Below are 18,484 nucleotides of genomic sequence, written 5' to 3'. Positions count from 1 at the left end.
TTAGAGATCAAATCGCCAACATTCGCTGCATCATGGAGAAAGCAAGAGAATTCCAGAAAAATGTCTATTTCTGCTTCATTGACTACGCTAAAGCCTTTGATTGTGTGGATCACAACAAACTGTGGCAAATTCTTAAAGTGATGGGAGTACCAGACCACCTTACCTGTCTCCTGAGAAACCTGTATGAGGGTCAAGAAGCAACAGTAAGAACCAGAGATGGAACAACCGATTGGTTCAAAATTGGGAAAGGAGTACGACAAGGCTGCATATTGTCACCCTGCTTATTTAACTTATATGCAGAGTACATCATGAGAAATGCCGGGTTGGATGAATCAGAGGTCGGAATTAAGATTGCTGGGAGAATTATCAACAACCTTCGATATGCAGACGATACCACCCTAATGGCAGAAAGCGAAGAGGATCTCAAGAGCCTCTTGTTGAGGGTGAAAGAGGAGAGTGCAAAAGCTGGTTTGAAACTCAACGTTAAAAAAACTAAGATCATGTCATCTGGCCCTATCACTTCCTGGCATATAGAAGGGGAAGAAATGGAAGCAGTGACAGATTTTACTTTCTTGGGCTCCAAGATCACCGCAGATGGTGACTGTAGCCATGAAATTAAAAGACGCTTGCTCCTTGGGAGGAAAGCTATGGCAAACCTAGACAGCATAGTAAGAAGCAGAGACATCACCTTGCCGACAAAGGTCCGTCTAATCAAAGCTATGGTTTTCCCAGTAGTAATGTATGGCTGTGAGAGCTGGACTATAAGGAAGGCTGAGCGCCGAAGAATTGATGCTTTCGAGCTGTGGTGCTGGAGAAGACTCTTACGAGTCCCCTGGACTGCAAGGAGGTCAAATCAGTCCATCCTAAAGGAAATCAACCCTGAGTGCTCATTGGAAGGACAGATAATGAAGCTGAAGCTCCAATATTTTGGCCACCTAATGCGAAGAGAAAACTCCCTGGAAAAGACCCTGATGCTGGGAAAGACTGAAGGCAAAAGGAGAAGGGGACGGCAGAGGATGAGATGGCTAGATAGCATCACCGATGCAATGAATATGAACTTGAGCACGCTCCGGGAAAGAGCGCAGGACAGGAAGGCCTGGCGTGCTATGGTCCATGGGGTCACGAAGAGTCGGACACGACTGAACGACTGAACAACAACAACTTTTAGTATTTTAAATAGCTCAGCTGGAATACTGTCATCTCCGCTAGCTTTGTTGTTACTAATGCTTCCTAAGGTCCACTTGACTTCGCTCTCTAGGGTGTCCGGCTCAAGTTCAGTGACTGCACTATCATGGCTATCAGGGACATTCAGATCTTTCCTGTATAGTTCTTCTATGTATTCTTTCCATCTCTTCTTAATCTCATTTGCTTCTGTTAGGTCCCTGCCTTCTTTGTCCTTTATCATGCCCGTCTTGGCACAAAACGTTCCTTAGAGATCTCCGATTTTCTTGAAGAGATCTCTAGTCTTTCCCATTCTGTTGTTTTCCTCGATTTCTTTGCATTGTTCATTTAAGAAGGCCTTCTTGTCTCTCCTTGCTATTCTCTGGAATTCTGCATTCAGTTGGATATATCTTCCTCTTTCTCCCTTGCTTTTCACTTCTCTTCTTTCCTAAGCTACTTGTAAAGCCTCATCAGACAGCCACTTGGCTTTCTTGCATTTCTTTTTCTTTGGGATGGATTGAGTTGCTGCCTCCTGAACAATGTTACGGACCTCCGTCCATAATTTCTCAGGCAATCTGTCTATCAAGTCTAATCCCTTAAATCTATTCATCACCTCCACTGTATATTCATAAGGGATATGATTTAGGTCATACCTGGTTTAGTGGTTTTCCCTACGTTCTTCAATGTAAGCCGAAATTTTGCAATAAGAAGCTCATGAGCCACAGTCAGCTCCAGGTCTTGTTTTTACTGACTGTATACAGCTTCTCCATCTTTGGCTGCAAAGGACATAATCAATCTGATTTCGATATTGACCATCTGGCGATGTCCATGTATAGAGTCGTCTCTTGTGCTGTTGGGAAAGAGTGTTTGCTATGATCAGCGTGTTCTCTTGGCAAAACTCTATTAGCTTTTGTCCTGCTTCATTCTGTACACCAAGGCCATGCTTGCCTGTTATCCCGGTGATTTCTTGACTTCCTACTTTAGCATTCCAATGCCCTATGATGAAGAGGACATCTTTTTTTGGTGTTAGTTCTAGAAGGTGTTGTAGGTCTTCATAGAATCGATCAAACTCAGCTTCTTCGGCCTCAGTGGTTGGGGCATAGACTTGAATTACTGTGATGTTGAATGGTTTGCCTTGGATTCGTACTGAGATCATTCTGTGGTTTTAAGATTGTACCCCAGTACTGCTTTTCCCACCCTTTTACTGATTATGAGTGCTACTCCATTTCTTCCAAGGGATTCTTGCCCACAGTAGGAGATATGATGGTCACCTGAATTAAATTCACCCATGCTTGTCTGTTTCAGTTCACTGATTCCAAAGATGTCGATGTTCAATCTTGCCATCTCATGCTTGACCACCTCCAGCTTACCTTGATTCATTGATCTTACATTCCAGGTTCCTAAACAATATTGTTCTTTACAGCATCGGATTTTCTTTTCACCACCAGACACATCCACAGCTGAGTGTCCTTTCGGCTTTGGCCCAGCCGCTTCACTCTTTCTGACGCTACTTGGAAATTCCCTCTGCTCTTCCTCAGTAGTATATTGGACACCTTACGACCTGAGGGGCTCATCCTCCGGCGTCATCTCTTTTAGCCTTGTGATACGTTCCATGGGGTTTTCTTGGCAAGAATACTGGAGTGGGTTGCCATTTCCTTCTCCAGTGGACCACATTTTGTCAGAACTCTCCGCCATGACCTGTCTGTCTTGGGTGGCCCTGCACGGCATAGCTTATGGCTTCACTGAGTTATGCAAGCCCCTTCGCCACAACAAGGCAGTGATCCATGAAGGGGCAAACACAGCTAACGAAGCCTAAATCTTGGTTTCAAACATCAAAAAACATTAGCAAGATGATCCATTCTAATGCAGATCTCCAGGACCAGCTAGAACAGGAGTCAGAGGCCAAACCTTTGTATTAGAGGGCTTAGGGAGAATTTGGAGGGGGGAAACATGAGTGAATTCTTAACTAAATGGTTTATGAAATTGTTCCCTGAACTGGACCTGGTTAATATAGAAATTGATTGGACACACAGGGCCCTCTATGCAAAACCCCCACCTGGAGCAAGGCCACGGGACATAATAGCATGTCTCGGGAGAGACTCACAAAAATGGCCATCATGGAGGCTGCAAGGCATCAGGGGAAGCTGGATTATGAAGGGGCTCAAATGCAAATTTTTCAGGACCTGTGTTCTGAAACTTTACAGACAAGAAGGGCATTCTGTCCTTATACCGAACAACTCTGCAAAGTGGGGACTGGGTATAGATAGGGTCAAGTTAATTGTGCACAAGTCAAGTCCAGTCAAGTTAATTGTGCAGAAGGCAAATAGAACATATACACCAGCAACTCTAAAGGAAGCAAACCATCTTCTGAAGGCCCTAAACCTAACTCCTGCAGAGAATCCACCGGGAGAGCAGGATGACACGGATGAAGTAGCAGCAGTTCCTGACTCACAGGATGTGGAATGGGAATCATCAAGCAAAAAGAGAGGAAAGCACAGACAACCACGTGCACCTGTAGAAGATTAAATACTAAAAGACAGAGACTGGACTAACAGTAGCATGAGATGAACGAAGTGCCAGTTCAGTTACAGGTGGCACATACATGAAATCTGTTGGGTGATGTTTTATTTTTTATAAAAGTGCTTGTTAACTTACAAATATATGCACAGCAGAGGGAGGAATGGTGATCTCATTGGAATTGTGCTCCTGCCCCCTGCCCCCCCCCCAGATTACCCCCTATGGTAGTCATGGAAACTCTAACCATGACATGGGAGCCCTCAGAGGACAGCGCCTGGACAACAAGAAAGGGGTATGATGTTTTAGTTGAGATATTGTTATTGTTTGTTCAAGATGTGATATGTGTGGAATGCATACTGAGGCTATACAGGGATAAGAAAATTAGTGCCAATGTCTATTCTAAGCAAAAAGGCTATGTCTATACACTATATGCATATGTATGTGAGTGTATATAAATGTATATGCATATTTTGGCAATCAATTTAATACTTAAATGACTGAACTGAAAGTAGCTTCATTTAATGTAAAAGATTCACAACAAAAATGACAGCGGGCCCAGAATATTCTAAAAGGAGAGACCAGGTGTGATAATGATGCAGGAAACCCACCCCCGCAAATTTAAAACAATCAAGGTGCTCAATTACCCAGGAATAGGAGAAATGTACTCCGCCCCTGGTTCTTCAAAATCCTGAGGGATTTTGGTATAATAAAAAAGGTTGATTTTACATTAGTAGACATGCTTCAGGACCCGGGGGAGATAAATTTTTGTTAAAGGTACTACAGATAATGAGAAAGTGACAATGAGAGTTTTATATACCCCACATGTTGGTCAATTACAATTCCTAAAAGACAGACACACTGTGTACTCTAGACAAGTTCAAAGAGCATGTCTAGAGTACACAGTAATACTTGGTTGTGATTTGAATGCAGTAATTGACAAGAGTCTGGATAGAACCAGGAAGGGTAACATATATTCACAGAACTAGGAGACCTGGACAGCACAAACTTTACAGGAATTTAATTTCTCAGACACTTGGTTGTTGTAAACATCCACAAGAGAAAAAATACACCTTCTATTCAAATAAACACTCCACATACTCCAGAACTGACTACATTTTAATTTCAGATATGTAGCTATCAAAAATAGTTAAGACTAGCATGGGTAATATTACAGTCTCAGACCATGCACCCATCTCTGCTATGGTGAGATTAGGCATTCTTCACCCCAAAATGTATGCACGTAGGCTGAACCCAATTCTGCTGCTTAGATAGGAAACAAAAGATAAATTGGCATAGGAATTAAGTACTTCAAAGAAAATAACACAGCAGATATAGATGCTATTACCACCCTTTGAGATGCAATGAAATCAGTTACTTGGGGCCATTGCATTAAAGAAACGAATTATATATGGAAAAGTAAGGAACTGAAGAGAAATCAACTATTACAGAATATTAAATTACTTAGAATCACAACATAAAAAAATGGATCATGGCGCACACTCCAAAGTCTAACCAGGAAAAGAAATGAATTGAAAACAATTTAGGCAAAGTATCTATGAATCTACAATATATTAAACAAAGATATTATGAATTTGAAAATAAAAATTTGAAACTTCTGGCTAATTATAATAGAAAGAAAAAAATCACAAAATAAAATATCAGCAATTAAAAATGAAAAAGGGGGGAAAATATCACATAGTAAAAGTAAATGAAGTTTTTCAAAGACTTTAAAAAATATTTATACCACGTCCTCCCCAAACCTAAACCAAATAAAACAGTATTTGCAATCCAATATATTCAAGAAATTTACTCAAGAACACAAAATTCTTTTAAACAAGAAAGTAACTTCTCAGGAACTCCATGAAACAATTAAAACAATTAAAGAATAACAAGCACCAGGCATGGATGGTTCCAATGGAAGTTTTTATAAAGTATTTGAAGAATGTCTACCCCCACACCCGATGAATTTGTTCAATCATATTTTGGAAAATAATCCTATTCTAGAATCTTGGCAAACATCAAGAATAATTCTCATACCAAAACCAGATAAAAATCCATATGATCCAGATTCATATAGACGGATCACTCTATTGAATCAGGATTATAAAAATTTTACAAGTCTCCTAGCAAATAGATTAAACAATTTGGTCCCAAATGATATACATAAAGACCAATTTGGATTTATTAAAAATAGGCCAATAGCTGATCCTATAGAAAACTGCTCAATATCATTCATCTCAGTAACAAATTTAAGACCAAACCATTTATAATTGCTTCCCTGGATGCTTCTAAAGCATTTGGCAAATTTGAATGGCCTTTTTACCTGAAATGTGCAAAAGTTTAGGTATGGGCACACATTTTATAAGGGCACAATCCTATGCATGTTTAGACAGAAAAAAGACATGGCTGGCTGGGGAATGCTGGGAGTTGTAGGACTTTTTTCCTGCCTAAACATGCATAGGATTGTGCCCTAAATGTACTTCACAGACTCTATGACTATGATCAGGCAGTAATTCGTACTAACAACTTTGATTCATCACCAATCCACATACAGAGAGGGACAAAGCAAGGATGTCCGCTTTCCCCCTTACTTTTTGCTTTTTCAGCAAAAGCCCTAGCAAATGCTATTAGAAAGGAATCATCACTCAATGGGCAACAACACATTATTAATTCATATGCAGTGATATAGCCTTAACTTTGTCAAAGCCCAAAAGTGAGTTACCAAGGGTACTTCAGATCATAGCAGAATATGGAAAACAGGCAGACTTGATGATCAAGTACCAAAAATCCAATATTCTAAGACTGAACATGGGAGCTGACAACAGAATAGAATTGAATAAACTGTATAATATCCCAACATATTCTTCAAACATAAAAACCTGGGAATCCAGTTACCAGGCAAACTGCAAAAGATCATTAAACTGAACTACAGGCCTTTATTCAGACAAATGAAGAGCTCATTAAGGAGGTGGTCAAAACTTAATCTATCATGGTTAGAGAATATAGCAGCTATTAAAATTACAGTTTTGCCCAAATTGTCTTATCCCAAACCCTTCCAATCCACCAGTCAGATGGTTAATTGAAAAATGGCAAAAATTATGCAGTTAATTCACAAAAATAAAAAACCTAGACTTACATATAACTCACTATTTTGAAAAAATAAAGCAGGGGTATCGGGATACATAATACGGAAATTTATTGTGCAGATTTGTTAAGATAATAGGATATGAATAGAGTAGGATAAATGAATAGAGTATAGGCGAGGCAATCTCTGTACTGTAATGTAGGATACTGGTGACAGATGGTAGTAAATGTATTCCCAAGTTGTCTTATGAGTTATTGTTTTATTTGTTAAAAATCAATACAAATTAATTATCAAAAAAAGTTCACCTTGGAAATGAGCAATTTTGTTCTTGAAGTGCAATGCAAAAAAGTTACAGTGGGTCCCTGAGGGATCCAGGACTCCATTCATTGGAGAGGATGTTAACAACCCCCCAAACTACTTGAAAGAGCTCTGCTAAACAACTATTCAAGGAGGCAACAAAATAGGTCTTACTTGCTGCCCACACCAACTTGTGGTAGGCACAATAATATGCCCTACAGCATGTTTGGGCATCTTCACTTACAGACTTATGCCATTTCTGCTCTAGCCAATATCAAGCCTGTTTCACTGTCTGCAGCTCCCTGGCATACCAAGGGGCAGAGCAGGCTCTACAGTGCCAGAGGGGGCACTCAGGTACAATCGAGTTGATGGTCCTTCACATCTTGCTGTTCCACAGCAAGACTAGGGCCTTGGCTGGATCACCACCTCTCTCCACTGGAAAATCCGCAAGAGCATTCAGCAATCCATTGGATTCCATCAATCTCCTGCGATGGACCATCAGAATAGGTCCCCCAGGAGACTGGGGGACATAAAAACAGTTCTCAGGCAATGATGGCCAGGTCCTCCCAGATACTGCTATGGGCTGCCCAGTACTTGAGAGGAAAACCAGTCCTTCATTGACACTGTCGGGTAATGCACCACCACAATCTGAGTATTCTCCCAGTAAATGGGTTGGTTGTTGCCTCTCTGCCCACCCACTGCCTCCAAAACCCACAAGCCCAAGCCCCCTGTGCTGCTCTCAGACAGGGACCTGGGTTGCTGGGCAGTGTTTCTACTAGTGCTCAGAGTGCTAGTGTTGTGAGAAGGAGTGGGCCTCTGTTCCACCACCCCTCTTTACTTGGGTGTCCCTCATTTTCTCCACCAACATGGTCTGCCACCTCATGTTGGTGTTGGGCCAGAAAGGCTGCCCTTGAGTCTAGGTTACATATGGCAGCCAACATGCACAACAGCTCCAACAGGTTCACTATGCCTTCCCTCATATGGTGGATCACACCACACACCTCTGGTTTGAAGTGGCTGCCTGGTACGGGGTCCCCAGCATCTTGGACAACTCTCTCCCAAGATGCTCGACCACAGGGATCACCTGAATGAAGAGGGCAGTACTGGAACTAAAGATTTCAGAGACCTCAGGGAATGGCTTAAGGACCACCACCAGTGGCAATATTGCATCCCACCAATGCCGCGACAGTACAACTTGCCCAATGAAATCTCCAAGCATCACCACTTCATACAAGTCTCTCTCTTGCTCTGCCAGTCATTCAGCATCACATATGTGGAGTTCCACCTTGTCCCCACATTCTAAATCATCCAGTGTTGTGAGATGCTCAATTCTACCTACTTTTCTTGGAGCAGTTGACTGCTCTGACTAATGCTGCCTGCAGTGTTCTGGCACACATCAATCAGAATGTGGATGACAACAGGGTGGGGTGGAACAGGTCTCCACCAGCATGCTGTACAGGCAGGCAGCCATGCACTCCACTCTGACTGCCCCAAATATCAGAGGTGAAGTGCACCATCTCCAGCTATGCTTTCCAGATAGTTGTTAGAGGGAGCAGAAGCAACACTTTCTCCTTGGCTGCCCAGTAGAGGGAGAGCACCATTGGGAGTACTAAAGGATAAGGAGATTGTAGAGAAGCTAAATGAATTATTTTCATCTGTCTTCACTGCAGAAGATGGAAGGAAGATACCTATGCCTGAACTGATGATTTCAGGAAGGACGTCTGAGCAACAGAGGCAAATAGTGGTGACGAGAGATGAAGTTCTCAACCTTATTGACAAATCAAAAGTTAACAAGCCACTGGGCCCAAATGGTATCTTTCCCAGAGTTCTTAAAGAACTCAGCTATGAAATTGCTGACCTTCTAACAAAAACATGTCCCTATGAACAGCCTCTGTACCAGAGGACTTGAGAATGGCCAACGGAACACTAATTTTTAGAAAGGAGTCCAGGGCAATCCAAGAAATTACAGGCTGGTCAGCTTAACATCTATTTTGGGTAAATTGGTGTAAAGCATCATTAAAAATAAAATTATTAAGCATATAGAAGTACAAGCCCTGCTGAAAAAGAATTAACATGTCTTCCTCAAAAGTAAGCCGTCTTACTAACCTTTTAGAGTTCTTTGAGAGTATCAACAAACATGTGGACAGTCAATAAACATCTGATAGAGCTTACTGACTTGGACTTCCAAAAAGTTTTGACAAAGTCCCTCACTCCTGAGAAAACTTAGCAGCCATGGAATAAGAGGAGAGGTCCTCTAATGGATTGGTAACTGGTTAACGAACAGAAAGCACAGAGTAGGAATAAATAGCAAATTTTCGCATTGGAAGAATGTAAACAGCGGGCTTACACAGGGATCTGTATTGGGACTAGGAATGGGTGAACTCACCTCAGCCCACCTCATGCACTGCTTGCGAGAACCTCACTGCCCACTCTACCCCACTCACTGTGTGTGGCGAGCCGCTGTGCGGTTTGTGAGCACCCAGAAAGCTGCATGCTGTGTCCCGCCCCTCCGCTGAGCTGCCATTGTGTGGGAAGAGGTGGCTCATTCTTTTCCGTAAAGGGCCCTTATGTGGAAATGGCAGCCATAAATAGGTTCGTTTATGCAACATTACAGATCTATTTAGGCTCGGCGGAGCAGCAGAGACCGGGGGAGGGGGGCAAACCAGCAAGAGATCGCCAAGCCTCAAGCCCCAACCGGAAGCCTGTGACATCCCTAATTGGGACCAAAGATTTTCAGCTTGCTCATAAATTACCTGAAATTAGAAGTGAGCAGTGAGGTGGCCATGTCTGCTAGTGACACCAAACTATTTAGGCTATTAAAACAAAAAGGGATTGTGAAGAGCTCCAAAAGGACCTCTCCAAACTGGGAGAATGGGCATAAAAATGGCAAATATGGTTCAATGTAAGCAAGTATAGAGTAATGCATGTTGGGGCAAAAATATCCCAACTTCATGTATACACTGATGGGATCTGAGTTAGTGGTGACTGACCAAGAAAGAGATCCTGGTGCTGTGGTGGACAGCTCAATGAAACAGCCAACCCACTGTGCAGCTGCTGTGAAAAAAGCAAATTCCATGTTAGACATAATTAGGAAAGGAATCCAAACTAAAACTGATAATATCATACTGCCCTTATACGCATCTATTGCGTGACCACACTTGGAATACTGTGTATAGTTCTGGTCACTGCACCGCAGAGTTGGAAAAAGTGCAGAAAAGGGTAACTAAAATAATCAAGGGGATGGAACAATTCCTGTATAAGGAAAGCTTACAACATTTGGGAATGTTTAGCTCAGAAAAAAGGCAAGTAAAGGGAGACATAATAGAGGTGTACAGAATTATGCATGGTGTGAAAAAAGTGGATAGGGAGACATTTTTCTCCCTCTCTCATAACACTAGAACCTGGGGTCATCCCACAAAGAGGATTCAGGACAGAGAAAATGAAGCACTTCTTCACACAATGCATAATCTGTGGAAGTCACTACCACAAGATGTAGTGATGGCCACCAATTTGGATGGCTTTAAAAGGGGATTAGACAAATTCATGGAGGATAAGGCTATTAATGGCTATTAGTCATGATAGCTGTATGCTGCCTCTAGTATGAGAAGCAATATGCCTATATATTCCAGTGGCTGGGGAACACGAGCCAGGAGTGGGGGGATGCTATTGAACTCATTTCCTACTTTTTGGTTCCCACAGGCCGTTGGTTGGCCACTGTGTGAACAGAATGCTGGACATTCATTCATTCATTCATTCATTCTGCACTAGATGGACACTTGGTCTTATCCAGTGTGGCTTTTCATCCAACACCAAGATCTCACCAATGCTGTGTGTGCTCCAAACTGCTCCTGCCTGCAAACACTGGACATCTGAGTCAGGAGGAAGAATTCAGCTAGGCTTAGGCAGTGCAGTAACAGCTCTGCCTCTACCAACTCTGCCTCTAACTCTAGGGCCACTATCACCAACTGGTTTCATACAGATTGTAAATAATAATGAGTCACAGTAGACGTTATTAACAGCAAAAATGCTTGTACATATTAGGTCACTCACACCATGTGTGTGGAAAATAAGAAGTCACAGAATGAACACAGTCTCCACAACTAAGAGAAACGCACATCACAAAAAAGAGAATAAGACAGGACAGTGAAAGAATTATAATAATTATGATTACTCACTCACATACACACTCCCCAGTTCTAGAGGAGGGATCCATGTGTGAATGAATGGATGGATTAGAAAGGAAAAGGAAGGATTTAGGAAAAGGACAGAGAAGTTAGAATCAGGATTGGTTGGAAGAATGAGGAATGGTTCAAAGTATAGGAAATCAAAAAGGTACACATGCCATAACTCCTCTCACTGACTCCACCAAAGCTCTTCACATGTTTCTGCTCAGATGAAACAGAAGAAAAAGTGCAGAACAGACTTGAGCAAACCATTATAGCCTAGGGGAGAGTAGGCTGAACCTTGCTTTTCATCATATATAACTTTTTTTTTTTTTTTTACTGTTCTTATATGATTTTGTGTTGCTGAATCCAAATCCAAAGACTGCCACTCTCTAAACCTTCAGAAAATGTCACAATATCACATTTCACATCATATAAGGTTTTTACAATGTTCTTATATAAATTTGATTATTGTTGTTATGAAAATATAATTTTGATTTCCTTCTTTGTTGTGTGCCCAGACGGAAAAACAGGAACTGCATTTGTCCAATTACTCGATATGATACCATCTGAGCTACCACTATGCTCAGATGGTATACCACTGAGATACCACTATGAAGACACTATAACTGAGGCAATGCGAATAACTGAAACAGCAGGTCAGAACTGGACTATCTTCATAACTGATCAACAACTTTATAAAGTTGCTGTCAATTTAACTTGGGTAGAGTGCCATTACTTGGGGGGTTGGACTCGATGGCCTTGTAGGCCCCTTCCAACCCTACTATTCTATGATTCTATGATACTTAGTAATATCTTACTGAGGCTGGGAGGCATGCACATGCCTATGCCTTTTGTAGGTTGTGTTGGTACACTAATGAGTGGCAGTGGACTAGAAGACATTCTAAAGTGTACATCTGCTGGGATATCAAAGATGCTTTCAGGACATAAGTTTCCTCAAAACATGAGAGCCCTTACGATGGTCACAGAAGAAATATTGTGGGGAGTTATTAGTAACCTCCCAGATGATGCATCTATGAATGATATGGTGGAAAAGATTGATAAGAAATCTGAAAGTAGCCAGACTTCAAAGCTATGGGTTGACTGCTTGCTGAAGCCTGTTTTTATTATGATTAATTTCAGCCATGCTGAGAGAGAAGGTGATTGGCTACTGCATTTATATGCAGTAGAGTCAATGCTCCCATATTTCTTCGCTGCACGGCATGTCCACTATGCATGGTACGGGTCCTGCTACTTGAAAACTATGCAAAAACTTGAGCAAGAGCTATTTATAAAGTTCATGGTGGGTGAACACATAGTCAGGCACAAGAAAGGTATTTGGAATGGGCTATGGACTAATCAGTTTATTGCGACAACTTACATGTGAAATGGTCATGGCCGTGGAGGCATAATTGGATTCACTCTGAAACCAAAGACTTTGCCTGTTTGAGCCCTGTCATAACACATTTTTGGTCAGATTTTAAAAGATCTGGAAGACATAAAGGAAGGGAATATTGAGAATGTCATGACAAAGAGACTGAACCACCTATCAAGGCTGACTGTGCAGATCACATGAAGATCCAGGATTATTTAACAACGTGTATCCATCTACTTGATGACACCCAGTGAACAGTTTAATAAACATTGTCAGTGGCCAAATTGTGAAAGATTGCTCATTAAATGTGCATGATGCAGTAGCTGTTGGGAGTAGTTAGTACCGTGGATTTGTGAACAACTGGCCCTCTGGTTTTCATGGAACTATTACCTCCAAAATTAAAATAATAATGGCAGTCACCAAATCCGTGAAGCTAGGTGCAGCAGGCAGCCATGAAGTGGTTATGGAACATACTCTGATTTATGCTTGCACAATGGGATTGCTCACATCATCTCAAGACATCAACATGAATGATGTACTTAGTCATGAACTTGCCCCAGTGCCTACTGCTCTCTTCAGTGTGGCAGACACCTAAGAAGGTGCTCAAAAGAAAAGCTGCCGTCATGAGAAATGCTCGAACAATCCATTCTCTACCCCACACAATTATTCTTGATGGCTGTGCCATGCTCTGGTGCGTGTTGGGGCCAGCTCAGCCAGCTACTGTGCAAATGTACATGAGTGCATACAAAGCGATGGTAGAACGAGAACTGAAACAAACTCCTGTCACGCATGTAGTATTTGACAGATACTATGAGAAAAGTATCAAAGCTCCTACATGAAAGAAACAACTGGGAGCAAATTCCAGGCAATACCAACACTCTCTGGCTTCTCCACTGCCAAAAAGAGAAGTGGTACTGAACTCTACGAAGAGAAAAACACAATTGATTACACTGACTGCTCTTGTACTAATAACTTGTTGATGTCAACGAAGCCTACAGACTGATTTTAAGCCATCACCACTGGAAGTTAATGTTGGGTTATTGGGCCCATCAACAACACATGAGGAAGCTGACTTAAATATTGTGTACATAGCCATGCAAGAGGTGGCAAATGCCCCAAATCGTCCGATACGAGTAAGGTGTGATGACAATGATGTCTTGCTGCTGCTGGCATACCACATACATTCAATGCATATCGACACAGATTACAGTAGAAGGATGTCCTGGGTCCAAATCAGTAATTGACATTACTGATGTTGTCACAGCTCACAACCCATACATAACAGATATGCTACCTGCCCACATTCTAGCTGGTTGTGACACAACCTCATCTCTTGCTAGAATTGGTAAAGGCTGCATGCCGAACATTCCCCCAAAGTTTAAAGGGACGCTTAAAGCTGTTGGTGATCCCACTTCAGAAAAAACAGTTGTAATGAAACAGTATGACACCTTTGTTGCTGAGCTAGACACCCGAGGGGAGACCTTGACAGAAGGCTGGCATGCTCATTTGTGGAAGGAGCATATGGCCAGCAAAACAGTAACAAATCCCAACACTTTCTAAGTTGCCTCCAACAACCAGTGCACTGCAACAACGAGCACAACTCCAAACAGCACTATGGAAGTCTGCCCATCTAATTAGTTCACCTCCCATGGACCCTCTGGATTTTGGGTGGGAGATTTTGTCAACCACAACAGAGGAGTACACACCTTGCAAGTTGCCACGAGGTACCCTTCTAGCAGCACTTGACATGGTAAAGAGTCTTATTAGACTCTTTAATGCACCAAAAGTTGTAGTCATGCAAGTGGATGCAGTAAAATCCAATTAGGTGTACAACTTTCTGCACTCGCCAAGGTGAATGCAACAATGGAATTATACATGATAATCTGGACAACAGCAATGAAGATATTTGTGCTGATATTTAAAATTACTATAGTAATTTAATTATTTAATTTGGTAATAAAAATATCTTCCAATGCTTAAAGATACCATCTAAAATTGTAAATGCATTAACAAATGCTGTATTTTATTGGAACTGTACTGGCAGCATATTCACTATTGGACCAGGTTTAAGGTGTTGATTCTAGTGTACAAAGCCCTAAACAACTTGGGACCAGGATACCTGAGAGAGCACCTTGTCCCTTACCAACCTGCCTGATCACTGACTTCATCAGAGGGCATGCTCCTGGTGGCTCCACATGGACCTATGGCCCGACTGGAGTCCACACACGGATAACAGCCTTCAGTGTGGTGGCTCCCTTCCTATGGAACTCCCTGCCTCTGGAGGTCAGGCAGCTGCCAACACTGGGTTGTTTGCGGCACCTCCTGAAAACAGTTATTTTCCAGGAAGCTTTTCTTGGTTAACCAGCTTCGGTTTTATTGACACTGTTTTTTAAAGAATAATTTTAATTATCATGTTTCATTCTTTTTCTCTTTTGTTCACTTTATCTCTTGTTGTTCACCGCTCCAGAACCTGTTCAGATGTTGAGTGGTAAGCAAATGTTGTAAATAAATAAGTTTTTCTGAAGACACACTGCCTTTCATTTGCCCGCAAATGCAGCAAATTGTTCAAGAAGTCTACACTCAGCTTTTGTTGCTTCAAAAAGAATCCTGCTTCACCTCAGAGAACCACAGAATCTCTCCAAAGCAGCCCAATTCAACCATGAATTTGGTAGAATCCAATATACATTCCTAATACAGAGACATCAACAATGACAGATTGTACACCCCAATTGCTCCCTTACTGCTTTTTTTGCACAATAGCGGATACCCACACTGCCATCCCTATTTCACTCACACACCTGTTGCCAGTACATGGTGTTGTCTTGTCATCTATGATTTCATTGTCCTAACCCACAAGATTTAGTTCAAGCCCTCCTGACCAGATTTGCAAGTTTCCTGCCAAACACTTTCTTCCCAGTACTCATGAAATGTGAGCCATCTCCTGCCAGAAGTCCTTCGTCATGGAAACATAGATTATGGAAGCACCAATCATTCTCTTCCAGTATTCTTCTTTCTCTTCTTAGGCCATGACCTTCAACAGGAAAGTGAGGAAAACAGCACCCATTCCCCAAGGTCCTTTGACTTTCTACCATGAGTCTTATAGTCACTTGTAATATGATCAAAGCCATGTCTGACAGTATAGCTTGATCCCACATGGATCAGCAAGGATGGGCTTGATGATTCTTGCCAAACCTTCCATCACACCCTGGATACATGCACACTTCCCACAACAGCTTCCTGATTAATTCTGTGTTTGATGATGTTCCATGTGCTGGCCTCCTGTTTCTGGTTGTCATCATCTTCTTTAGTAATTGCTCCTTCCTGATGTTTTTCCAGAATCACTTTTTCTGTCATGTCCAGTATTCCTTCACCTTCCTGATAACCCAAAGCATGGTCCCCCATGTTTTCATTATGAACTGATCACATCTTTTGTGTTATATTTGAACTGCATACAAAAAATGCAGTAAACAACAGCTCCAGCTACATTTTGACCATGCATTTTCTCATGCTGAAATGCATTTCTAGAGGTTTGCTCTAATATGTGAAGTAGAACTTAGGAAAAGATAAGCTTGATTTGATATTCCTTTGATTCCGAAAAGTCTACAACTCCTTGGACTATATAAAGTATTTTGTGTTCATATATACTTAAAGAAAACGAAAGGTGAAATCGCAACATCTAAAACCAAAAGCAGTAACGTGCATTATCAGACTTACTTTATTCCGAAGGTATTTTGAAGGACTTTTCATGTCTGCATTCAGATGAGAAATGTGAATAAATTTTTCTACTCCAGCTTCCCTTGAGAGCTGAGCAATCTCCCTGGGAATATTAACAAAGACATCTTCATACTTGAAGTTTCTGAAAGAAGACAAAAACATCTAATTACTACCCATGATTATTATCCAGTAGTTAATCTCATCACAGTCAGGATGGTACAGAGCAGTGGCCAAGCATGAAAGCCTAGAAATCTCTACAGAACAAGTCCCACCCCAGCCATGAACTTACTAGATGGCCTTGGGTAAGCCAGTTTACTCACATCTAACACCCACCTGCAATATGTGCACAGTTCTTTATTTCTGTTTGCCATGTTCACCATTGCAGGTGTGCCACTGCCCTCTGGTGAGCATGATGAAATCCAGCCTTCCTCCCAACTCTGGACCTGAAAAGTATGGTAGGGATCATCCTAAGCTACATAGTTGGGAGAAAAGCTGGGGGTTGCTTGGCTGTACAGGGCCAAACTAAGAAGCCCCCCGCTACCTCTTCTAGATCCAAATTTGGAGCTGGGGAAGGGAGAAGATTGTGTGGAAGAACAGCACAAGTTCAGTACGCCTGGGTTTTAGCAACCACAATTTTTGGCTTGGCAACAAAGACCAATAGATATACTGACATGCGTTCCAAGGTTGCTGCAGCTAAGTTAATGTACATGAGATGCTTTGAACACCTGAACACCATCAAGGATCGGGAAGCTGGTGCCCTCCGGATGTTTTGAACCATGTCCCACCAGCCTCAGCCAGCCTGACCAATTGTCAGGTATTATGGGAGTTGTAGCCCAAAACATCTGGAGAGCACCAGGCTACCCAGCCCTGCACTACATCAATGGTACATATTATTATGCCAGTTTCCAGAACCTCATGATATTAAGTGAATTATGCAGTAAAGACACAGCTGCAGAGACATTAGGATGCCAAAATCTACCAAGAACCCCACCAATCTCACACCTGAACCCTGAACTCTGTCCTGATGAAGAGACAGCAGGGAAATGACAGCAGCAATGTGAAATTCCTGCCATTTCTAAGGCATGTGAAAAGCTACACCCCCCTCCCCCTCAAAACCAAAATTTTGGGAGAAACTGAAACATAAGGCAATACTTATCTTATGAGATCTAGTTATTTTACAAAACCAAAATGCCTTATGTATAACTCTGCACACAAAACTGTACTGCTTGGTATTTTATGAATTTAAAAGTAGTAATGACTTTGTTTTATTCAAGCAATAATTACAAATATTCCCAAGTGGAGCAGCAAGCTGCACTAAAAGGTACCCAAGTGTGCTCTAGTTTTTGCCAGTTAAGAGTTGAAATAAGTTAAGAGTTGAAAATAAAAGACACTATATTGTAATAGACAAAAGAAGTATTCATTATGTTGACTTCTCCTTGCTGTCAGTATAATTCAGAAACAGATGAAAAATATGAAAACCTGGAACACCTTTTTATCACAGTTGAGAGTGGTATGTTAAAATCCCATTTTCAAACTGCTTCCAGGGAAAAAACAACAACCAGAGCTCCTCCAACAGATCACAATATTAAGAACTATCAGGATATGTGAATATTGGGTTAAATTTTATATTACTTTTGAACTCTCCAGTTGTATACCACCATGATCACACACAACTATCATAAGAACTGGACAAAATTTGCCACATTAAACCCATATCATGTCATTAAACAATAAATAACATATCCTGAAGAGCACTACCATCTCAAGTCTTTTTCTCTAATCAGAATCCATTCTGAATTATCAACATCTAAATTCTGAAAATTCATTTTTATCTCCACGGACTTCAGAGAACTGAAGATTTGCAGTTTGAAACAAGCTACTCTGTACTTTCACATATTATTTTTAATTGATTTGATTTGCATATTTTGAAACACGTATCAGTTTCTTTCATGAAGATAAAGAAATCTGGAGTAGATGAAAGGATCTGAGAGTTGTATATGCTTATATATACAGGAATTGTAATTGCCCAGTACTGTAGGTTGTCTTATCAGAAAGCATTATGCGAGCATAAAGGGAAGCTAAAACACTATTTTAAACCCTGCCTTAAAAAGCATTTCACTCAATCCGAAATCCTTCTTAAGTGTTATTTATTTATTTAATTTATGCCCCACC

General features: G+C 41.4%; 1 protein-coding gene and 1 long non-coding RNA gene across 2 annotated transcripts in view; both read right to left on the bottom strand.

Annotated features, from left to right (window-relative positions):
* Positions 1–18,484, bottom strand: part of NDUFA9 (NADH:ubiquinone oxidoreductase subunit A9) — a 75,481-nt gene that overhangs the window by 32,811 nt on the left and 24,186 nt on the right. Inside the window, exon 5 of the mRNA XM_084860017.1 lies at positions 16,313–16,454. Within this exon, the coding sequence (XP_084716143.1) occupies positions 16,313–16,454 (142 nt within the window). The remainder of the gene's footprint in view (positions 1–16,312; positions 16,455–18,484) is intronic.
* On the bottom strand, positions 9,246–12,693 carry LOC146344383 (uncharacterized). Its single transcript, XR_014792527.1, has 3 exons — positions 12,605–12,693; positions 10,051–10,114; positions 9,246–9,329 (listed from the first exon to the last, which is right to left on the bottom strand). It is a non-coding gene; the product is annotated as an uncharacterized LOC146344383 (long non-coding RNA).

Source organism: Heloderma suspectum, chromosome 5 (assembly GCF_057233095.1).
Source record: "Heloderma suspectum isolate Gila_16-S chromosome 5, 16-S_ref, whole genome shotgun sequence".
NCBI lineage: Eukaryota > Metazoa > Chordata > Lepidosauria > Squamata > Helodermatidae > Heloderma > Heloderma suspectum.
The sequence above is the reverse complement of the archived record's forward strand: the minus strand, read 5'-3'. Positions and strand labels throughout refer to the sequence as shown.